Source organism: Otolemur garnettii, unplaced genomic scaffold, assembly GCF_000181295.1.
Source record: "Otolemur garnettii isolate 467f Iridium unplaced genomic scaffold, OtoGar3 scaffold00021, whole genome shotgun sequence".
In the NCBI taxonomy this organism is placed as follows: Eukaryota; Metazoa; Chordata; class Mammalia; order Primates; family Galagidae; genus Otolemur; species Otolemur garnettii.
Window position 1 is genome coordinate 7,480,246 of NW_003852416.1, and position 23,129 is coordinate 7,503,374.

At 52.0% G+C, this 23,129-nt stretch overlaps 1 protein-coding gene across 1 annotated transcript in view; it reads left to right on the plus strand.

The window, feature by feature from the left end:
- The window catches only part of AFAP1L2 (actin filament associated protein 1 like 2), a 99,337-nt gene that overhangs the window by 64,881 nt on the left and 11,327 nt on the right, over positions 1–23,129 (plus strand). Inside the window, exons 3-11 of the mRNA XM_023511740.1 lie at positions 1,507–1,581; positions 2,825–2,919; positions 10,410–10,500; positions 13,045–13,128; positions 15,848–16,053; positions 17,149–17,328; positions 19,872–19,961; positions 21,475–21,559; positions 22,084–22,188. Of these exons, the coding sequence (XP_023367508.1) occupies positions 1,507–1,581; positions 2,825–2,919; positions 10,410–10,500; positions 13,045–13,128; positions 15,848–16,053; positions 17,149–17,328; positions 19,872–19,961; positions 21,475–21,559; positions 22,084–22,188 (1,011 nt within the window). The remainder of the gene's footprint in view (positions 1–1,506; positions 1,582–2,824; positions 2,920–10,409; positions 10,501–13,044; positions 13,129–15,847; positions 16,054–17,148; positions 17,329–19,871; positions 19,962–21,474; positions 21,560–22,083; positions 22,189–23,129) is intronic.

The window sequence follows — 23,129 nt, forward strand, 5'->3', positions numbered from 1 at the left end:
TTCGAACCCGCCACCTTAGGTGTACGTGGCGGGCGCCCTAGCCGGTTGAGCTATAGGCGCCGAGCCGAGCCTTGTATTCTTGAGAACTTCAGGGTTGGGTCAAAACGGGAAGGATTTATTTCATCATGATTCTTTTCCATACTCTGCAGATAAGATAACTGAGGCATATCTGTTAGAAGTTTTGCCCAGAACTATGCCCATTATGGCACAGCTTGGCTGAGAGCCATCGCTCACACACACACACACCCCCGCTGCCAGGCACTTTTTCTCTGCCACGTTCCAGAGAAGGTGCTGACACAGCCTCCTGTGTGTCTGAGCTGGGGGAAGTGTGCAGGGTGCAGTTAGCTCCATCTGTACCTTCTAGCTTCTCCCTTTCCTGCTACACTGTGGGGTGACCTTGCTGACTTTCCTGGCGGGGCTGGGCACTGAGGTGATACTCCTGGGGGCTGATGGCTGAGGGCCTTTCCAGCCCCCTCCTGTTCCTCTTAGTCCTCAGGTCTCTGCTTTTGCAGGCCTGTGGGCTGGAGTCTTGGCGTTCTGTGGCCATGGGACAGACTGACATGGCACTGCTTCCTTCGCCAGGGGTTTGAATCAGGTCCCTTGGCTCAGGGCACAGTCTCCAACCCCTGGAATTTATCAGCCACAAGTTTCTAGGAAATGCAAATTAAGGGCCGCAGAAGAAATTCAAGAGGATTTTGAAGAAGAGAAACTCTAGGATGAGTTTCCTCTGAAGAAAGGATCCTTGGGGAATTGGAAACCATGCAAAAGTTAGCTGACTAGCTTTTCTCTGTCCAAATAGGCACTGGAAAGGTGACTTAACATGTTGAAAGCTGTTTTAAAGGAGCTATGATGGGCCGTTTTAAAGGAAGGCGTTGGTTGTTCTACCACAGTGTACAACCTGTAGGGTAGAGCAGGCAGCTCATGGCTTCCTAGTTCTGGTTCCAGCAGGCTCACCCCTTTTGGAACTCATGATTTGACTGTTCAGCCCTCCTCACCCCCCAAACCACAAGGGTACCTAAAGGCCTGGGAACTAAACATTCAGGTCCTCAGTGTGACCTCTCTTATCCAGACATCACTCGGATTAGCCTATCCAAGTAATTCAGACTAGAGTGAGAATGACAGATAGGGAATATAATTTGAATGAAATGCCAAGAAACCCAGAGGCATCTCTACTTGACAGATCTTTGAGGTTTGGGTTCTTTTCTATAAAAGACTAGAGATTTTTATTTCTTAAACTAGTACCTTCCCATCTCTCTGTATCCTCCCCTGTCCCCTCCCCATCCCACTCCCTGCCAGCTGGAAACCTAGCAGTCAGCAACTTGTCATTTCTTTGTTGGCAATCTGTCAGCTCTCTCTATGATGGGCTCTTTCAATCAATTAAAATGCTGTATAGTTTCTTGGAACTCGAGCAGATGAACGTGTCTCTAGGGGGACAGGGTTTCTGTCTGGAGGCCTTTTCCTTTCAGGAAGTCACATGAAGCCCTGTCTCCCATCCTCCTCCTGCAGGTTCTGATGAGGAGTACATTTATATGAACAAAGTGACCGTCAACAAGCAACAGGATGCTGAGTCTCAAGACAAAGGTACGGGCTGGGCTGGTGGATGGGACGGCAGAAGACAGCCCTGTCCCCAGTCCCCCACCCCCAGCCGGCACACAGGCTGGCTCAGTGGAGTTATTTTTGGAAGCCACATTTTGGTTGGTGGTATTTTGGGTCGATGTATTTTGGGGATATTTCAATGCACCACCCCCCTCCTTGCCTGTTGAATGAGGAATCTGGCCCTAAACTTCGCTGTTCCCAGCATCATGGCAGAGACAGGAAGTCATAATTCAGATGTTCAAAGAAAGCAGCTGTGTGGTGCTAGTCCCACAGCTTTGTGTCTTTTGATAGAAGTCTGTTTTGGGGAGGAAGGGAGAGAAATGGTGGTGTCAGCAGCTGCCTTACTAGTCAAAGATGAGGCTCGGAGGTGCTCTCCCTGTCTGGCAGAGCATTTTCTCTTCCAGGGGAAGGACACGGGGTGTCTTCCATGGTGCCTCACTCTTCTGCTTGTGCTGCTCTCTGCCTTTCCCTTAAAACCTCCCGCAGTGGGTCTGGCAGGACCCTAGGGAGACCTAGAGGTTTGCAGAGCTGCCAAGTTGCAGAGGAGCAGGGGTAAGAATCTCCACCTCCCAACATCCAAGCCTGTGACTCAAATGCACAAGCGTAGAGAGAGGTGGGAACACAGCAGTGCAAAGCACTCAGTCCTGTTAAAGGCTTGCCTTTGAGACATCAACCACCAGGGCTGGTGGCTTTGCTGCTCAGACCTTCCAGGATCCTGTCTGCCCTGGGGTGGCTGAAACATCAGGCTCCAAAGTGCTTTCCCTAAAAGCTCCCTGAAGGCCTAACTCCCTCGGTGCGGCTTCTCCACTTCCTGCCGCTCTGGCAAGCCTGGGACCTAGCAGGACTCATGCAGATGAGGCTTGCCACTCTGCCCAGAACCATTTGCCTTCTGGGTAAACTGTGGGAGGAAAGAGTCATAATCACAGGGTCGGTGCTGACAGTGGCTCAATATAGTGACCGCCAGGCAGCTCCTCTGCTTGCCAAAGCTCTGTGGCTAGACCATTTTTGACATGGGACGGGTGGGAGAGCAGGTGCAGAGCCTGCCAGAAACCCCAAGCCCAAGGCTGGGGCATTACTGCACCCTATTCTTGGAGGAAAAACAACTTCAGCCCCAGGGGCTGCCTGCCTGGGTAATTAACCCCGCTCAAATAGAACACACAGTCCTGGGTAAGGAGATCCTGCAGCGGGGCCGGACACCCCTCACCAAAGCCTTCTCTTCTGCCCGCAGTGCCCGAGGAGCAGGGCCCACTCACCAACGGGGAGCCCAGCCAGCACTCCTCAGCCCCTCAGAAGAGCCTTCCGGAGCTCCCGCCACCCAAGATAGTAAGTGTTAGTCTGGGACCTGGAGACATTTCCCTGAGTCAGTCATTTCCCTGATTGGGCCCTTTGACCTTCCCATTGTCCTCACAGGTGTGAGTCTGTCAAGTATCTGACATTTTCTGAGCTATGTGCAGGGCCTGGGACAGGCGCTTGAAGGGACAGAGTGAAAGTATGACTGCCAGGGGGCCCAGCCCAAGGGTCACAAGACTCCAGACGCTGAGAGGGAAGGACCTGGGGAGATTTGACCAAGTACCTTTGTCACACCACCACAGGCCCCACCCTACCCAAACTCTTACCCCAGTGCCATGGGAGTAGGGCCACCGGCCACTGTGATCATCAGCTCAGGCCATAGTGATCTTTTACAAATTTGCAAATCGTCACACTGTACTTCCTACTTGAAAACCACTAATGGTTTTTGTTAAACGTAGGGGAAAAATCTCCATTCCTTAATGTGGCCCCACAGCCTGTGTTCAGCCTCATTGCAAAGGCTCTTTGCTGGCTTCCCTTCTGCTCCTGGACTGCGCCACCCTGGTGGGTCATGCCCCAGAGATTTTGCACTTTTTGGGGCACGGCCACCTCCTCATCTGTCTGAAGTTCTTCCACGGACTTTCCCTGACCCCACCCCTGCCCAGGCTGCTGTCTGCCCACCACCCGCGTACTCACTCCGCGGCACTTGCCACTGTGGAAACAGTTTGCCTTATTATTTGTCTCCTCCGCCAGATGATGGCTCCTTAGGACAGGAAGCTCCTCTCTCGTTTACCTTCCTGTCCGGTATCTGCACAGCAGGAGCCATGCTCGGATATCCACTTACTTGGATAGGTGAATAAGTGGAATTACAGAATCCTGTGGATCTGGATGAGCAAGTTATTGAAAGTCACTAGTCCTTTGTTTCCTGGTGTTTCTATGGAAGAAATGCTCCCATCTGTCTCATCTGAAGGTCTCATTCAATGGGCTAAGGCTGTAAGCCACTTGGCGCCGTGTATGGCATAGCCTGCTGGGGGTCGTATTTATATTTGAAGGATGAGGAAGCCTAATGTCACCTATCTTCTAAGTGGCAGAGTGAGACTTTGAAGTCGGGTTCTCTCCTCTTAAGGCACAGTTTAGGAGGCATCCTAGGGAAGAGACGGGACCCCAGGCAGGAAAGATTAGTATGGGTGGCAGGGGTCCTGGGGCCAGAGCCGGCACCAACTGAGCTCTTGCCAAGTGACCCACCACCTGATCTGTGGGCTCATGTCCCAGCTGAGGGGATCCCAACCCCAGAATGCCTCCGGACTGGCTCCTTTATTCATGCCTTCCTGGGAGGCAGTGGGGTTCCTTAAATGCTCTCTCCTGCAGCCACAGCAGGGGATACTGACTCCACCATGTGGGCTGGGCAGGCCAGTTCTGGAGAGCCTGGGACTGTGTCCCATCGCATGAGGTCCTTCGAGCTGGGTAGCAGCAGGGGTGGGGGAAGTCTTCATCTTGGGCTGGGTGACACCTCGTGGACAGATGTTGAGTTTCTGGAATTTATGGGTGTCCCCTGTGATGGTGACAATGCTGGCAACTGCCACACCCTGAGCCTTTACCCATTCCAGGCATGCAAACACGATCCTCCCCACTGCCCATCAAGGGACGGGTATTTTTGTCACCGCTTTTCATGTCAAGAAATAGACTCTGAGAGCCAAGGTCCCAGCTGGGAGGTTGCAAGGCCAGGATTTGGTTCCCAGGCCCCCCCGCCCCTCCTCCCCTGGCTGTGCTTGTATCTGTAACAGAGCAGTGGGGCACACTGTGTTCCTTCCAGCACCAACCGCCCCTCACTCTCAGTGAGAGGCATGTCCCCTTGCCTGTCCCATCCACTGCTGATGCTGGCTGGGTAGTGGGAGCAAAAGTGTGGCTGCTGTGAGCTGGGCTGGAACTGCTCTGTTCTGACCTAGGGTCTGTTTGACTTTTGCAGAGTGGCAGTGCCACCATCTGCCATGTCAGGGGAAGCTGCCTATGGCCCAACCCCTAGTGGCTGGTGGCGTTCACCAGGCAAAGCCACTCTGGTACCAAGTACTGCCTGTTCTAGAAATCTGTTTTACAAACAGTATGGGACCCAGTGATAGTTATAAATTAATCAAGGGGGGAGTCCCAGTGCACCTGAGACTCTGGGCTGGTTTTTACTGCCCCTCTGCTGTCTCTGTACCATTGGCACACAGGGCCTCTGAGCGAGGAAGGAGAGGGCAGGGAGGGCATGTGGTGCCTTCTAGAGTATCTCTGGGGCTGTAGTCTGTGACTAGGGCTGGTGTCCCTGTCTGAGAGAATCCTGGTGTGGAACTAGGGAGACTGTCCCTACCCAAGAATAGCAGGAGCTCAGGGTAGCCTTCCAGCCCATGGTCATTGTTCCTGGGACAGCCTCCAGGCCCTGGGGAAGTTTCCAGCGAAGCTGACTAACTTTACAGTAAAGCCAGCTCCCTCCCCACTGGTGGACTTTGGAGGAGGACAGAGGGGTGTGGACTTCAAGGCCCTGGCTGGGCCTCTCCTGGTGCTGTGCAAGGCACTCGTCCATCCCAGGGGTTCCAGATGTGGCCTGAGGAAGCTGGTGGTGTCAGTGGGAGATTCTCCCCCTCCCTGCTTACACGTATGTGCACGTCTTCATTCCCTCAGGCCTCCTTTTGGGTCAAGTCAGGCTAAAGCAGCCATAATTCTTAGTCTAAGGTCCCCAAAACACAGCAGTGTCAGGGTGGATCCGAGTCAGGGGCTCTGGAGGAGGAGGAGGACCAAGGAAGTGGCAGCAGCAGCTTCACAGGGAGGGGCTGTGGCAGCTCCATCTGGGCCTGTGTCTGGAGAGACCTATGACCTTACTTCCTCAGAGGCCCTTCCAAGCCTGACCCAGAGCTTCCAGGGACCAGGGAGGCTCATCCACCTGTGTGCTGAGCCCCACGCACTGCTGATCCTGGGCTCGCTGGAGGTGTGCCTGGGTTCCCCAGGGCTGCCACGGGGCAAGACTCTGCCTCTGCCTGTCGCAGGCTCAGGGTGCTTGCGGCCACAGCCCTGATGCTTTCATGGATGACTTGGGGCCTCACTGCAACCTCCACAGACTCAGTGCAGGGCAGATCTGTCCAGGATGGAAGGGGCAGCCAGGGGTCTGGAGCATCCCCATGGGTATGGACAGTGACTCAGGCATCTGCCGTCTTTCCAGGCCTCTGTCTGCACAGCCAGGTACTTACCGCAGAAGAAACAGATGTTTGCTGGCCACTGTTTATGCTCTGGCGAGCACTGACAACTCCACCCCATCTGTCCTTTGAGGCCTGAACAGGCACTGGACGTGGTTGTGACAGAGCTGCTCAGCCAGTGAAGCATAGTAGTTCCCAAAATGACCTCACCATGGTCAGTCTGGGAGGCTGGGGGTGGCGTCCACGGACCCCAACCAAGAGCCTTCTCTAGTATACCCTCGGGCGGGTACTTAGAGCTGCAAGGATGTCTCAGGTCATCTGGGCTTTAGTAAAGACCCACCAACTGCTTTAGTAAATACAGTTTTACTGGAGCACAGCCACGCTTGCTTAGCTGTACATCGTCTGTGGATGCTTTTACGCTACAACAGTAGAGTTGAGTAGCTGCAGTAAGAGACCCAAAGTGGCCCACAAATCCCTGAAATATTTACTATTTGGCTCTTTTCCAAAAAAAAATCTGCCAACTTGCTAAGCATGACTTTCTTCCCTTTCCTTCTTTGAACAGTCAGAAAGTTCTTTCAGGGTTCGAAGTCAAATCTCTTCTGCGTCTTCATGAAATATACACAGCCTCCCCCTCATAATGATGACAACTAAAATCCTAGCCCTTTCTCCTCAATGCCCAGAGTATCTCTCTCTTCTGACCTCTGATAATAGGTCATTGTATCTCTGTAATGACTCTCTTCTGAGTTGTTACAGATATCATTTTATCGCTTGACTTGATCCAGGCCCTTGTATTTCCCCTATCCGGGAGAGCTGGACCTCCAGCTGGTCCCCAGTAGAGAGGCGGAACTTGGTATCAGCCAGTCGCGGGCTCTTTACCTCCAGAGGGCATTAGTGCATCCTCCACCAATCACATGAACATAAAACTTTCCACCTGTGATATTTATATATTTTATTTTTAGGTTAGTAAAAACTGTTATTGAGTATTTAATGGGTGTTGAGTGCAGTTTAATTCTCATCCCGTTAGCCCCCTGTGACAGATATGTCTATTCTCTCTATTTTGTACTAAGCCCAGAGAGGTCAAGTGAGTCACCCAGAGTCACACAGCTAGGATGTGGCAAGGTCAGTATTGCCCACCACTGCCCAACACTACCTCTCCACAGTGATCCATTTATAGTTGTTGCAGTGTAGACCTAAAGGGAAAAAAAACAGAAGCAAAATTAACATATATGCTCTGATTAGCAGCAATTACAAGTGGATTTTTAAAGGGAAAAAGAAGAGACAGTATCTAAATTATTTACCAATAATTTACATGAAATAATATAAACAATGGATTGGCTAAAAGTTGTTCTTCATACTACAGATTCTAAGAACCTGAGGATAATGGGTGAGGCGACTAATCAGGAACCAAATGCCTCTAACCTTTAAACAGTTGTCCCTGGGCATGGGGGGAGGGGTGTGACTGAAGTCCCATACTGATACTTGTGCATACCTCACATAGCTCAGATTGCTCTCAGCTCTTTTTCTGTCCTCAGCAGAGAGAGGCTTAGGAGTCACTCAATGAACACTGCGTGGTGCTCTACCCCGAGAGGACAGGTAGCCCCGGGGAGAGACCCTGTGGTGATAAAGACCTGTGGGAGCTCTTGCCGAAGGGTGCATTCCTCCCCTTCTCCTATCCTAATTGTGAGACTGCTTACCCAGAGCCAGATCTCAGTTGGCAGATGGGCCTTACCTCCTGGCACAGAGAAGGGTCCAAGCATCACCTGATGGGACAGGGCTTCTTGGAGGCTGGAGCTGGAGGCCCAGACCACGCTGGGTGCATAAGCCCTAGGATCCACTGGGGAGACATTACTGCTACTGAGATAAGCAGTATTTTCTGCCATGGGACCCCAGAAAAACAGCTCTCAGGGGGCCACAGCTCAGTCTGACACCCCTCTCAGGCTGCTGGCTGGCCATGGGAGGTGAAGTGGGGTGTTTAGGAATGGTTGAGAGAGTGGAGACATCTTGCTAGGGTAGTGGCTACAAATGTGGGTTGTGTCGCCAGTGTGTGCAAAAGCCCAGCTGTAAGGAAAGTGCTTGTCACACCTGTCTGCCACCAGCAGGTGCATCTGTGGGCACAGTATAGCATCTGGTCTGCTTAGGAAATAGGATTCCTATTCCTTCCTGGGGAAGGGGGAGTCAGCACCCTGCTAGGGCTGAAGACTATCCAGAGCCTGTCCTGTGTTTTGGGTCAGTCCTATTGGTATGAGGCTGGATCAGTCAGGTCAGAAGGTAACTGGGGCTGGACCCAGGCTGTGGCCTGGCCTTTGCCAAGCCTCTGTGATGTGCTGTCAGGGTTGACCTTCCTCATGCAGCTCTGTCTCCTGCCACATCAGCTGCCCTCTTTGCCCAGCCCGCAGTCCCCTGGATTGTGGCAGGGCCCAGGCAATGAGGACAATGACATCCTCATATCAAACAAGGTAGGCTAGGCCTTGTGGAAACACGATCGCATTTTGTCTCATTGAATCATCAAGACAACCCTAGAATTATGCTTATTTTATAGAGAAGGAAAGCAGGGCTTAGAGACACTGTTATATTTTTAAGGTTAAATCTGCGACAACCAGGCTGGGCACAGGCTTATAATCCCAGCACTCTGGAGGCTGAGGTGGGAGGATCACTTGAGGCCAGGAGTTTGAAACCAGCCTAGGCAGCATGGTGAGACCCCGTGTCTATAAAAAAGAAATAATCTATGAAGTGTGAAAACCTGGGTTTAAACCAAGTTACAATAACTCTAAGGTCCATATAAGTAGACTTTTGACTCCCAGCCTCACAGGACTTGGCTCTGGAGACCCTGGCATTCTGCTCCAGGAGGAGCTGGCACAGACACTCTTGTAGCTCATGCCAAGGCAGGGTCGTCTGGATCCCTAGCCTTACTCCCACCTCCTCAAAAGGCAGGGCAGGAATCCCAAGGCCCAGGGGTCTGTCTGAGCTCAGGGCCCTGCAGGGTCCTTCCATTGCTGCCTCCCCCGTCTCCCCACCAGCTTTGCTATCTTAGAGCCCGCCTGTGCTTTTCTTTGGAGGCTCCCTGAAGACCCAGGCCTGCCCCCTCACATGGCGTGCCCAGCACAAGGACTTGTTAAGACAAAGAGTGGGAAGGGATTTCCATTTCTGCCATTTCCGTTCGCAGGTCTATGCTTATTCCCCAGCTCTTGGCAGAGGTGTCGTGATTCAGAGGGACATCAGAGCCCCATGTTCGTAGATGCTTGCACAATCACGGCCTGTCTCCCATACTACTAATGCGGTGATCCTAAAGGATCTGCTGCTCTTAAAGGATAGCCTATTGAAGCACCACGTCAGAGTCCAGTGTCCGCGTACAGGTGGAATAATGGACCTGTGCGTGTTCTTTATTCTTCTCAGATTGTGTGTGCTCACCCCCACTCTACATAAGCAGCTCAGCTTCATCTTTTAGGCTCAGCTCAAAGGTCCTGTCCTCCATGCATCCTTCCTTGGTCCCAAATGTTCCTCACACCCTACTCTGACTCCCAAAGAACTTTGACCTTGGCTGTTACAGCCATACTCTGCTTATAATGTACTTGCTCAGGAGTAAACTTCCCCCACCTAGTTCAAGTCCTCTTCAGGGATGACTACTGCTGGGCTCAAGCAGTCCACTTACCTCAGCCTCCTGAGTACCTGGGACTACAGACACTCGCCACACTGCCCAGCTAGTTTTTCTATTTTTAGTAGAAACGAGTCTGGTTCTTGCAGGCTGGTGTCACACACCTGAGCTCAAGCAATCTTCACACCTCCCAGGGTGCTAGGATTAAAGGCGTGAGCCATCGTCTTGACTGACCTCTGACATTGTGCTGCATGGGTCCTTTGCAGCTAGGACACAGGAGCCATCCAGTATTTGCTGAAAGAGAGATGGAACTATAATATGACAAAAGTTGAGAAACCTGGTTCTCTTCCTTCTTGTGTGGTTGGTTTGCCCTTGACTTTTTTGGAAAGCATATTCTACTTAAAAGACATAATAGCTCCCACAGCAGCCAGACAGTCTTTGGCCCTGAAGCATATATGTCATATGCCTCAGGACATGTTGTGTGTGTGGTAGAGAGCTGGAGCCTCATTTCACAGGGGAGAGAGCCGAATCTCAGCCCGGCTGCACAACACACCCACAGCCCTTCCTCTAGCTGCAAAGGAAGTGCTGAGGATTGGGCCACTAATGGGATTCATGATGTTCTGCGTTCTCCCTGCCAGCCTGCTCAGTGAAGTCTAGTTGGGCATTTTTTTTCTGGACTTCCAGCTCCTTCCACCCAGGGGGATAATCCCAGGTTGCTCCCAGTATATTATATCTGAAAACGTTTGTTTTATTTGTTCATGCCACAGATTCCAGAGCGGAAACAGCTTGCCATCCCAAAGATCGAGTCTCCAGAGGGTTACTACGAAGAGGCTGAGCCTTATGACACGTCCCTCAATGGTACATCCCAGCGGCCAGGGCTTGGAGGGGGTCTAGCTGCTCATCCTGGGCTGGAAGGCAGAGGTCAGTCTGGGCTGCTGTGACCAAACTGAGAGTTTGGGAGTGTGAGCCAAACTGAGAGCAGGCCACAGAGCATCTGCCTTTAGTCTCAACAGGGAGCCAAGACGCATGGCCTATCTACAAGGAGGGGCGAGGGGTGGTCCTCAGTGAGCAGGGTCACTGTGTCTGAGGTTCCCCGTGTTCCCACCTGCACGGTGCTGGATTCAGCACAGAGAGGTGACAGAGGAGAGGTGTGTTGGCCAAGGGGCCTGAGGCCTGGTCAGCAGTGGAGATGGCGGGCAGGCTCAGTCCCCGTGTTCTTTCCTTGGACATGTGCTCTGTAACATGTCAGGAATGAGTCCTGCCATCTCAACACTTAATACGTAGCGAGAGCAGATAGACAACAAAGGACAGAATGTGTCAGTGGTGGTAGGATGAGGGTGGAGGGGGTGGTGTTGTTTGGGGAAGAGAAGGCCTCTCTGATAGCATGACCTTGGGCAGATTCCTGAATGGGAGGGGGAGTGGCCAGGGCAAAGCCATAGGCAGAGATCTGCAGACAGAGGCATGTATGTGCAAAGGTCCTGAGGCAGGGGTACTCTGAGCCAGTGTGAGGAGCAGCAAGATCAGGTGCAGGGGAGATAGGAGATGGAGATAATAGGGACATCCGGGCCTGCTGGTTTTTCTCTGAGACGGACTGCACGTCTCTGGAGGGTTACCGAGTGACTGACCTGACTTAGGTATCAGAAGGATCACCCTGGACACTGCAAACAGGCTGTGCAGGCAGGGCTCACACGGAAACCCTCAGTTCCTGGCCAGTGGTTCTCAGCCTGAGGCCGTTAGATCAGAACTGCTCTCAGGGTGGGGTGGAGATGCCACCACACAGGAAGGCCCCCAAGACTCTGGAGGAAGTGGCTGTGACCTAAGTGTCTAGGAAAGCTGGACTCATCCTTCCCTCTGACCTCCATCTCTTTCTTCCTTCCTGGGTAAAGGGATTTGGAAGCATAAAGCAATTTTCAGATTAAAAGGTGGGGGCCCAGGGATGGTAATGAACTTGGCAGAAGGGAGGCTACACTGGTTCCATAAAGATTAGGACTAGGGATAAGAGGAGACTAGGTTGGTAGAGGACCTGGATTCTTGTCCCCTTCCTCCTTCATGTTTCCCCATGGCCCCCAAGCAGGGGACTGTGTGGGAGGGGAGGGGAGGGGAGGGCCTGTTCAGACAGAGGCTTTTCTAAGAGGCTGGCTTTGTGGGCAGACATCACTGAGCATTAACCCATTGCAATGGGAGGTGTTACCCTCACAGGTCCGGGCTGTGATTTCAGACCAAAGCCCAGGGCGTGGTGTGGCTGTCTGGGCCCATGTTGAAAGTGGGAACAGTGACTCATGTGGTGAGCACCTCTGAGTGTCTTAAGCCTGTCTCTATCTCGGGTGTGGCCGGGGCCAGCAGGGGCCTGCCTCCCAGACGCGCCTGGGGCCTGTTTATGGGACAGATGCCCCATCTTGACACAAACAAGCGGTCAGAAAGACCAGGCTTCCTGGTGCTTGTCTCTGTGACTTCATAGTGGTTGTGGGGGGCGTCACAAGGGCAGCTTGAACTCACTGTGTGGGAAGGGTCAGGACAGCTCTGAGTTGGAGGAAGTCCAGCTGTGGAAATAAATAGCAAGGTGTGGGGGGAGACTGCCCTGTCTTGTCCTGCCAGGGCAAGGCCTGGGGCTGACTTGGGGAGAAGGGGTCACACTTAGCACAGAGGAAGGGCTTTGCCCACGTTGCAAGGTGGCCTGGCCTTAGTTCCTGCCTGCTGTCCCCAGTACCTGTTTAAGTGAGTGACATGCAGGTTGCAGCCCCTTGCTCTAGTTGGTGGGCCAACAGCGATTTTGCTGACTTCCTACAAAAGACCAGTGACTTGGATTCTTGTCTTGCTTTGCTAGCTGTGTCCCCAGTGGCTCAGGTTCCTCTAGTCCAGGTAAGCATTTAGCGAGTGTCCTGACAGCCTGTGCTGGAGATATTGAGGTCTGTCCTGCTTGCCTGAGACATCAGATACTTCGCTGATGGTGTCTCATACTCAGGCTGGAGATATTGAGGTCTGTCCTGCTTGCCTGAGACATCAGATACTTCGCTGATGGTGTCTCATACTCAGGTTTCAGTTATACATGATGAAAACCTGCTTCTCCCCCACAGAGCTGGTCAGCGTGGGCGTTACTTATCCTCATGGCCTTAGGTGCCCAGGCTGCATCCATGTTTGGATTGGCCACCCTCTTGGACCCCAGAATCCTCTGCAAAGAAAGAACAGAGCACCCCTATCAGTTTCTTAGAACCACCAGTCAGAGTAATGTAACACATTAGTTCTGCCCACATTCCATTGGTGACAAGTGCTAACCGCTGGCAGGCAGGGAGGCAGCCATGTTACCCCGTCTGGGTCCCTCTTCTGCGGCTCTGCACTCAGTGTTCCTCTCTTCAACTCTTCTCTCTCCTCTCGCCTCTGTCTGTGCTTCTGAATATCATGCAGGTCATTCTGGCAGATTTCTCCCCACTGGAGTCCCCAGATGGGTGCAGGTGCCTGAAGGAGTCATTTACGCCACAATCACCTTGGGTACTGCTTGTCTCCAGAGTTGGAATGTCGGAGATCCCTGCCTGCTGCCTGGGTCTCAGATGGGTGCATGTCCCACAGTGGCCCCTGACCTCTGCCTATCCTTGTGTGTGGGTCCTGCATGTGCATGCCTGTGTGCCATCTGTCCAGAGAAGTGACTTCCTTTGCCTTCCTTGGACCCCTGCCTGTGTTTATTGGAACATGTCGCTGAAAGACCCAGAGTATGTGTGGTCATTCTGCCCTCAGTCCCTGAGGACATCCTACAGGGCACAGTGGGGTGCAATTCACCTGGGGATGGCAAGCATGGGGTGGAATTAGCTGAGCATTCTTAAACTCTTCAGTCTGCATGCTCTGAAAGCCAAGTGTCTGTTTTAAGAATATCCTGCATTTATGGTGTGCTATGATTCGTCTTAGGGAGAAATAAAAAAAGAAAAAATTCTTCCCCATTTGCCTACATTTCCCCCAAGCTCCTCCAGGAGTATGATTTGCTGTTTGTAGTTGGCTCCCTGATGCCTCCATGGACGGCAGTGGGCAGGTGTCAGAATCCTTCCTGAAATACGGGGGCAACCCCAGAAGCACAAAGCAGTGGGCATTACCCACAGTCTTCACATTAAATGCTGTAGTCTCCCTCTGTTAATTTTTTTTTTTTAACCAATGCAAGAATCCCAGTGACATTAGAAATTTTACTTATTACACAGATACTACAATACTGACAATGAAGAAGAAATCTTTACTATGACCCTGATCCTACTGCCCCATGAAATCAACTATTTCACTATTTTGAGCTCTCTCTGTTGCCGTACAGTGCTGATCTATTTGCATGCATAGTTCTAATTGTGCTATTACTCCTTATCATGGAATCTTAGGGAATTTTTCACGTTGCGGACTAGTTCTTAAGGTTTACTTGATTGCACGGTATGTTCCTAAGCGGACGAAATCATCATTTAATCACCTAGTCTCCTTCTGCTGTTAAATAGTAACTTCATGAAGTTATATATCTTAATGCATGTAACCATTCTTCCTCTTTTTTTAAAAAAACTAATTTCCTAAGATAAACTCCCAGGACTGGGATTATTGGATCAAAGAATATGGGTGGTTTTAATGGCTCTTGAAACAACAGACTCCCAGCCTACTTTCTGAAAGGCTTGTGTTAATGTACGTTGCCACCCACAATATGAAACTTTAGGGTTCCCCACTGGGTAGTACTGCTATTTTCAATCTTTGGGTATTTAATAAGTATAAAATTATAAACCATGCAAATTTTTTTGTTAAGCCATAAAAAGGAGTACTGCCATGCTGCTTTTAAAGAAAACTGATATTAAAATATTTAAAGTGTTATTACAACACCAATAAAACACATTTTCATTGGCAGCATAACTGCAATAACTTGCAAGGGCCATGTTCTGTTTTCTTAGATCCTCATTCAAATGTGGTTCTGCTGTGCAGGGACCTAGCTATGCAGGTAAAGGGGCTTCTGGAGTCTTCTGAGAAGCCTAACGGGCCCATGGGCTGACCCTTTTCTGAAGGTGTCATGGGGATAACATGAAAGGGGACATCACTAAGCCTGACTCCAGGGGGCAGAACAAGGTCTGCTGTGCAGACACCACAGGGAGATGAATGTCGAGTCCGTTTTCTGACTGTTAGGGCTGCCCAGGAATGGAAGGAAATGTCTTATGATCGAGAAGTAGGGAGCTCCCCGTCCACGGGGAATTCAGGCAAAGCATCAGAGTTATAATAGACAGTGTTTTTGTGCTGAGCAGGCGGAGGGCTGAGATCCTGAGGTTCCCCTTTCTCCATGCTCAGCCTTTCTGAGATAGATGGATAGATAGGTGGGTGGGTGGGTGGCTAGATGGATACTCTAGGCGGGAATCGAGCAGTGGGGTCAGGGAACAGAACAACTCTTGCAGGGTGGTGGGGGCAGAAACTAGAAAGTGAGGCCGGGGAGAGTGTACAGAATCATCTGCAAGTCTGTGCTCAGAACAACAAAACCAGGTTGGCCCGTTGCCAGAGGAAGAGGAAGGGGGCAGGTTAGAAACAAGGTAAAGGAGCTACGTTCTGCCAGGAGGTGTTCAGTGCAGGGGAAGAAGAGGCTGTCAGGGACAGAAGTAGATTTTTAAAAAGGGCCATGACTAGGAGAGGGTATTTGGGGGCGAGAAGGTGGCCCCTTCATCAGAAACCACCTTCTGCTGAGGTTTATTCGCCTTTTACTTCCGAGGAGCTAAAGCCCCTTCCCTGACCTGGGGCAGAGCCAGGCCCTGCCAGGTGGATGCCTGTCAGGGGCCTGCCATGGCTCTGATGGCCCTCAGAATGACAGAGCGCCAGGCCTGGGAGAATCCAGAATTGTCCCCACCACACCCATTCATGCTTCATTTGAGGACACAGGGGCCCCGAGTACAGGAACTGCCTTCTCAGGGGCAGTGCTGTCTTCTCAGGGGTTCCTGTGGAGTCCGAGATGGCAGGATTTGAGGAGGACATGGGAGAGACTTCTGGTTTTGAGTTATTTATGTTTTGTGGCTGGAGACTGCATCCCAGAAGCTTGGCTGAGGGGGTTGGGGCAGGAGAACCAGTCCTGGCTTGTGGCTGGTGGCCGCTGGTCTGGTCTGAGGGTGGGTGTTGTGGCCTGGGCTGCTGCTGGTCCTGCCTGCTGCCCACTGCCCTGCCTGGTGATGCTGGCTCAGGACTGTCCTCTGTCCGGTGGCTGTTGACCAAGTTTTCCTTGCAGAGGACGGAGAGGCCGTGAGCAGCTCCTATGAGTCCTACGATGAAGAGGACAGCGGTAAGGGCAGGTTGGCTCCCTACCAATGGCCCTCACCTGAGGCCAGCATCGAGCTGATGCGTGACGCCCGCATCTGTGCCTTCCTGTGGCGCAAGAAGTGGCTGGGGCAGTGGGCCAAGCAGCTCTGCGTCATCAAGGACACTCGGCTCCTGGTCAGTCCACCCATGTCATGTCCAAAGGAGGGAAGGGAAGGGGGACGGGATGGGGCCTGATGCTAGGGCTTTCCAGCCTTTTCCCAGCTGAAGTTGTGTGCAGGATTCTGCGTATATGGACAGGGCTTCTTGTGTGCTAGAAAGGTCTAGGGCTTTTCATCAGGCTCTCAGAGTGGGCTCTGATTGCCATTGCTTCCCTTCCCCATCCTATCCCAGCCTCTGTATTTGAGAGAGACACGTCTTTCTGTCTTCTGGTCCTTCCTCGTAGCCTGACCACTGGATCCCTGTCAGGGGTCCCCTAGCTCATCCCCAGCCCCTAGAATCCCAGCCTCAATTCTGGCTACAGCTTTCATTTTTGCAGCACGAGAAGCATTGATATCTTCTCAGTATTGGCAGTATTTTTGAATTATTGATTATAAGGGAAGATTCTTAAAGAATCTTCTGATAACAGTGTTGTCTCCTATTTTATATTCAAATTCCCAGTTTTATGTCCCGATTTGAAAGAAATGAAATTATTATAAACACCTTTCTTTCATGGTTACAAGGTGCTCTTCTCTGTGCAAAGGTCATTTCAGGTAATCCTGTTAGGGACCCTGCACAGACCCCCATTTTACAAGTGGGGAACCAAGGGCAAAGCCTTCTCTCTGGCAGAGGAAGACAGTCCCTTCCTTTCTTTGCTAACACATCACCTTAGTATTTATGCCACAGGCATCCTTTGCTAAGGAAGCCAAGTGAGAAATGCAGAGAGGTGGAGAAAAGGTAGAAGTTTGCTCCACCTTGGGTACATGAAAGGTGTCCACAGAGGACATGTTTTAGGAGCCCACAGGCCTAGAGCAAGTTAGAGCCATTTGGATAGCAAAGTCCTGGAATATCCCTAGCTGAGGCTGCTGAGGAGGAAGCTTAGAGGAGAAAGTGACAATCTGATGATAAGAGTTGCTCACATTGGAGGTTAAGCCTCCAGCCTGCTTTGGGGAGTCCGACCTCTTAGTCTTTCTGGGTAAAAGCAGGGCTCTCAGTAGGTCCTGCAGTACCCCCTCCTTTGTAGAACCTGCCTAAGTCTGGCAAAGACGTGGTATCCTGTCTCCTTTCTTCCAGTGCTATAAATCCTCCAAGGACCATAGCCCTCAGCTGGATGTGAACTTGCTGGGCAGCAGTGTCATCCATAAGGAGAAGCAAGTGCGCAAGAAGGAGCACAAGCTGAAGATCACGCCCATGAACGCTGACGTGATCGTGCTGGGCCTGCAGAGCAAGGACCAGGCTGAGCAGTGGCTCAGGGTGAGGGGGACACCAGGCCGCAGGGGCAGGTGTGGGAGGCTCCTGGATGTGGCTGCCACTTTACTAAAGGGATGGATGATTTGGTCAAGGGCAGAGGGTCTGTGATCCTTCAAGTTCCCTGGGCTTCCTGCATCCTGCATGGGAGCAACCCATCACAGAAATGGGTCACAGCACTCTGCTGCGGGGGCTAAAGACTTCTCAGTGGCCTGGGGCTGAGGCTAGAATCCACTTACCCACCAGCCTCCTTATTAAGGAATAGATGTCACTGCTGTGTGGTACGTGTTTACCACAGACAAAGGGCATTTAGCAAATTTAATCCACCTAAACATGCTGGGGGTATCTGGGCAATGTTAGTGTCCCTGTTATATAGGGTAGAGATTGAGGCTTGGATCAGGGTCACCTGGCAAGTGAGCGGCAACACTGGATTTCAGAGCTAGGGCTGCCAGACCACAGTGCCATGCTGTCTACCATCACCAATGCCCGGGATCAGGTCATTGGTGGTGATAGACAGGTGTGCGCTCAGCTATGGTGCAGTGATGATGACGGGGAGGCCTCCCTGCCCCACACTGAGGCCAGCTTCACAGATTTCCATGGGGGTGGGGTTCCTGAGAGACTAACACACTCTGAAAGACCATGCAAGCCTGGGCGCTTAAGAGCCAGGCTCTGGGTTTAAATCCTGTCTTCACCCCACTTTAACTGAGTGATGTGGGATTGGTTCTTTTAATGCACACAAAGTGCTTAGCACTATGCCTGGTACACACTGAGTGTCCAGGAAACTCGGACAGGACAGAGGAGACCGCTGAGCTCAGGGAGAGCTGGTGGCTTGTCCTGGACTGTGGAGCTGACTAGGGTCAGGGCTCTGGGCTGCCGGTTTGGTTTTTGATTCTCTTTTCTCACCCTGGTCTCCTGTATCTATGCCAGCCTTCCCTGTCTTCACCTACTATGCACACGTGTGCATGTACGTACGTATGCATGTGTGTGCAAACACATTTGTGTGCATATGCGCGCACACACACCTCCTCTTGAGCTCTGTTCCCAGTGTTAATCTTCTGCCTGCTTGGACCCACCTGTCCTTCCCTGACCCCCAGCCTCCCTCCACAAATTCTCACACCCTCTTCCTGAGCCCCCATAGTCTCTGCCGGTGGTTTCAAAGACAGGAATGTGTTCAGAAGGCGCCACTTCTCTGCGTCCAGCCTTCATAGGGAGGCCCTTTTCACCCACTCAGATGAGTGCAGGGTGGGCTGGGATGGAAATGCCACTTGGGGAAGCTGCCCACGCGTGCGGGTGGGTGAGGCTGGTCAGCCTGCCCAGTGGGCTCACCACCCAGCTGCCTGCCTTGGCCTGTGTCCCAATTCTGTATAATTCTGCAGTAGCTGTGCCCAGGGTGGGACAGATATATGATAATAAATGACAGGTACTGACTACGGGATAGGGGTCCTGGACAAGGAAGTCACAGAGAAGCTGAACCTCCCCACATACCCATACATCTTTGGGCCTGAGCTCCCAGCCCAAGGGTGCCTCCCCTGGGCAGGGACGTCCATGTATTTAGGCCCCTAATAGGGGCAGTAGCAAACCTGCCCGCCCTGTGCCAGGTACTTTATACGAGTCCTCGCAGCCACACTGTGGCATAGGTGTTGTCCCAGCTTACAGATGTTGTGACTGAGGCTGAGGCCCAGGGGGCCTCTGGGTGGGAGTAACTGTCTCAATGCCGACCCCAAATAAAGGCATCCTGTGCTCATTTGCGTGGAGCTTTGTGGGGAGCTTTGGCCTTACAGGCCAAGGCCAAGGAAATTGGGCTGGTGCTGGACCCCTAACCTGCCGACTCCAGTGTCCATGACGCTGTGTCGTAGATTCAAGGTGGACCACAGTCCTGACCTGCAGTCAATCTGAGAAATGAGAAATGCCTTAAGTTTCCCTGCCCCATAGCACACTTTCCTTTGTTCTTTGCCTCTTATGATTTTAAACCCATTTCCACAAACTGCTCTAGGCAGAGACTGGAAAAGAAGGATCCTTAAAAATCCACCCTTGCATCTGGCCCAGAACGGGCTGCCATTTACAAGGCCTCTTCCCAGAGGAGTGAGGGTGGACAGCAGCAGGGATATCTGGGGAGCCAGTCGTGAGTGCCAACAGCCTGCAGGCCTGCTCCCCAAGCAGCACAGACAAGCCCCCAAAAGCCAGGCAACCACCAGTGAGAGCAGTTGTTCATCACACCCACAGCAGAACAGCCTCCCTGCCCAGAGTGGTAGCAGGAAGGGGACCAGGGAGGCGAGGTTTGGCTGCTCTGGTCATCCTTGGGCTTTGCCACAAAGGCCCCCTGGTCTTCCCCTGAACTCCTGGGAGCCTGCAGGGAGGGGCTAAACAAATAAGCCCTCCCCTCGGCCGGCCTGGCCCCAATAGGCCTCAGCCTACATGCAGGCCCGGGGCCAAGGCAGGGGGTGGGGCTTCATTTTTTGGACATAAAACATCTCCCTACCTCTGTCCCTTTTCTCCTGACCTGGAGGGGTTCCCACGGGGGCCTCTGCTGACACTTTCCTCTTGCTCAGGTCATCCAGGAGGTGAGTGGCCTGCCTTCTGAAGGAGTATCCGAGGGAAACCAATATGCCCCAGATGCCCAGCGCCTTAACTGTCAGAAAGTAAGCTGCTTCTCTCCAGCCTAGAGGGAGGGTTCACGTCTGTGTTTTCTCCATAAAAATTAAAAGTGTAAAATAGGAGCTTTGTTTTTGCATTTCAGCCCAATTAGAAACACACAATGCTTGGATAAGAGCAGTCACTTTAGCTTGGCAGGGAAACAGATGAAACTGATACAGACCTAAAGTATTTTCTTGCTCCAGGGGGAAGCTTTATTGGAACACAATCACCTCTAGCCACACTCGGGAGAGGTTTATTTTATGAGGCTTTTCCTTCCCACTTACTCCCACAGAGGGGGCCTCTGGGTGAGAGTAACTGTCTCACTGCTGACCCCAAATAAAGGCATCCCATGCTCATTTGCGTGGAGCTTTGTGGGGGAGCTTTGGCCTTACAGGCCAAGGCCAAGGAAATTGGGCTGGTGCTGGACAAAAATAAGATTATTACCTTTAGGGTCTCATTTCCTGTCCCTGAAGGTGCCTTGAAGCCTGGGTGTGCACAGAACAGCCAGAGGATCACCGGGACTCATTCTGAGGCCCCCACCCTGGCAGGGAAGAAAGCAGGAAGCACAGAGAGGGCTTGAGCAGAGAGGGCACAGGCCGTCCCATATGGAGAAATACCACAGACCTTCCAGAATAACTTCAGAGGAGCTAATATTTTTGTTGTCTCATTCATTCCTTGGCCACTGATAAGAAAAGCTGGGGTGAATCTGGGTTTTCTTCACATTGGGGTGTGAAACAAGAGCTGTCCCTAAAGATTTAGCGTGTAGGGCTTCCCTGGCCAGGTGCCACAGCCCTAGAGCTTGTCCAGGGCTGGTCCTATTGCTTTGGAATCCATCTGCTGGTTTTCTAGAGGTCTTGGGTAGGCGGTTCCCTAGAAGAAGCTTGACTGGAATATTCTGAATGCTTCTCATTCTAACAGCAGCGGCAGCTACACCTTTGTAGGGCTTATCTGTAGTCCCCAACACCACTGTGATTGCACACTGGGATATTGTCCCTACCTGACACACACAGGGTGAAGCCCAGGAGGCTCCATTACCTCAGGCACTGGCCTGGCTGCAGAGGGAGCACAGACAAGCTGGCCCTTCTCTGAAGCTGACATTTTGCTAGAATAGCGAGCTCTCAAAAGACTTGCTCACATTCCCAGTATTGGTGGTTCCCAACTTCATTAGGGATGTGGACCCTCCTGCCACCTGAGGCAGTCTGCCTGCCCCTCCCACTGGCTGCAGGCCAGTCACACCAGGTTAAGCAGCCTTTGGATAACTTGAGGAAGATGGGGAAGGTGCTCTAGACTGGGGCAGGGGCCTTCAGGCAGGGAGAGGGAGGGCAGGGACTCCACAGAGCCCCAGAGGGAAGTTGGTCAATGTCTAACTTGCTATTTGGCTAACTACTGAGGGTTTGGTCAGGAACCTCTGGGATATACCCAAGAGCCTAAACTTATAGTCTCCATGCCAGCAATCCCCATCCGTCCGTCCGTCCATCCATCCATCCATCCATCCATCCCTCTCTCTCTTTTCTACAGCCAGATATAGCTGAGAAGTACCTGTCAGCCTCAGAGTATGGGAGCTCCACAGACAGCCACCAGGAGGTCCCAGAAACCAAAGATGGTAACCACACTATGGATCCCCTTTCACAGTTGGGAGGGAGAGGGCATTTCCAAAGGAGAGACTCGGCTGTCCGGCTCAACTCTGATGGGTTTTAGCAGCTGGTTTTAACATGGCCTCCAATGAATAAACTACTTGGAAATAACTATCACAGATAGATTCAGGGAAAAAGGGGAGATGGCCAAATCAAAGTGAAGTTTTATGAAATTCTGGGGATAGAATATTCTTTCATCCTTCTTCTTTGCTAATCCAATGTCAAATCTCTTTGAGCCGGTATCATCTATAGAGTTTCAGTGATGACATAGTCTATAAGAAGTGTGTGAGGCCATCTTGAGTGTGTGGCTTTAGAGATACTTGACCCCCTGAGGACCCTGGTTGGGGGCAGATGTGTGTGCACACATTTGTGCATGTGAGCATCGTGGGGGAGGAATGGGTGGATGTGGGGATGGCTTTGCTACTTTTCCTTCTCTCGTGGGCATGGGGGTGGACGGCGTGCAATGCCAACTGCTTCTCTCTCATCTTGATAGTCAAGAAGAAATGTTCTGCTGGCCTCAAACTAAGCAACCTGATGAACCTGGGCAGGAAGAAGTCCACCTCGCTGGAGCCTCCGGAGAGGTCCTTTGAGACATCCAGTAAGAATCGTAGCCACCCCTAGGACCAGAGGGCTCATTCCCTGGGCTGAGCCTGTCTCCGGGCAGGCGAGAGCAGACGGTACAAGCAGAGCATTGCAGGTGTTGCTTTAAACATCACTGGGGATGGACAGCACATAGTCCCAGGTCCCTCTTTGATTTTCACTGCGGGTAGTTCTTTATGCCTAACCAGATGCTTGCTGCCATGCCGGATCCTTGTGGAAGTGAAGGATAACTGACAGGTGTTCTCCTAGTGTTCTTTCAAAAATGATGTTCATGCGATCTCTGTTTATGGAGTATAACAGGCAGACTGTTAGGAAGAGGAGGCCAAACAGAGGGCAAGCACAGTCTGAAGATCTTGCAGCCCAAGGGAGAAGATGGCTTTATATCTATCTTTGCAGCTCTAAGGGCTCAGGGACAGAGAGAACCTTTGCTGCTGGGCAACCAGACGGAGGTGGGGGGGCTCTGTCCTGTGCACATGCCAGGCCTGGTCATACCTTTGCCCAAAGCCAGGTACTACCCACCTTCAAAGGGCCTAGCTACTGACACTATGGGGAAAAAATGTACTGCGAAATTCACAGCCCCCCTCCCCAGAAGATAAGACCTGAGGCCTGCCAGGTTCTGAAGCTGAGCCTCCAGGGCAGATTCTCAGAGGCTCAGAGGGGATGCCAACCTCTAACACCCTTGGGCACCCATGGTCTCCTGTCACCAACGCCCTTCTTGCAGGTGCCTCTCCTCCCACAGATACATCTTCTGCAGGTGCCTCTCTTCCCACAGGTGCATCTGCTCCTACAGATGCACCCCCTCCTGCAGGTGTATTTGCTCCTACAGGCATACCTCCTCCTACAGGTGCACCCCCTCCTGCAGGTGTATCTGCTCCTACAGGCACACCCCCTCCTATAGGTGCACCCCCTCCTGCAGGTGTATCTGCTCCTACAGGTGCA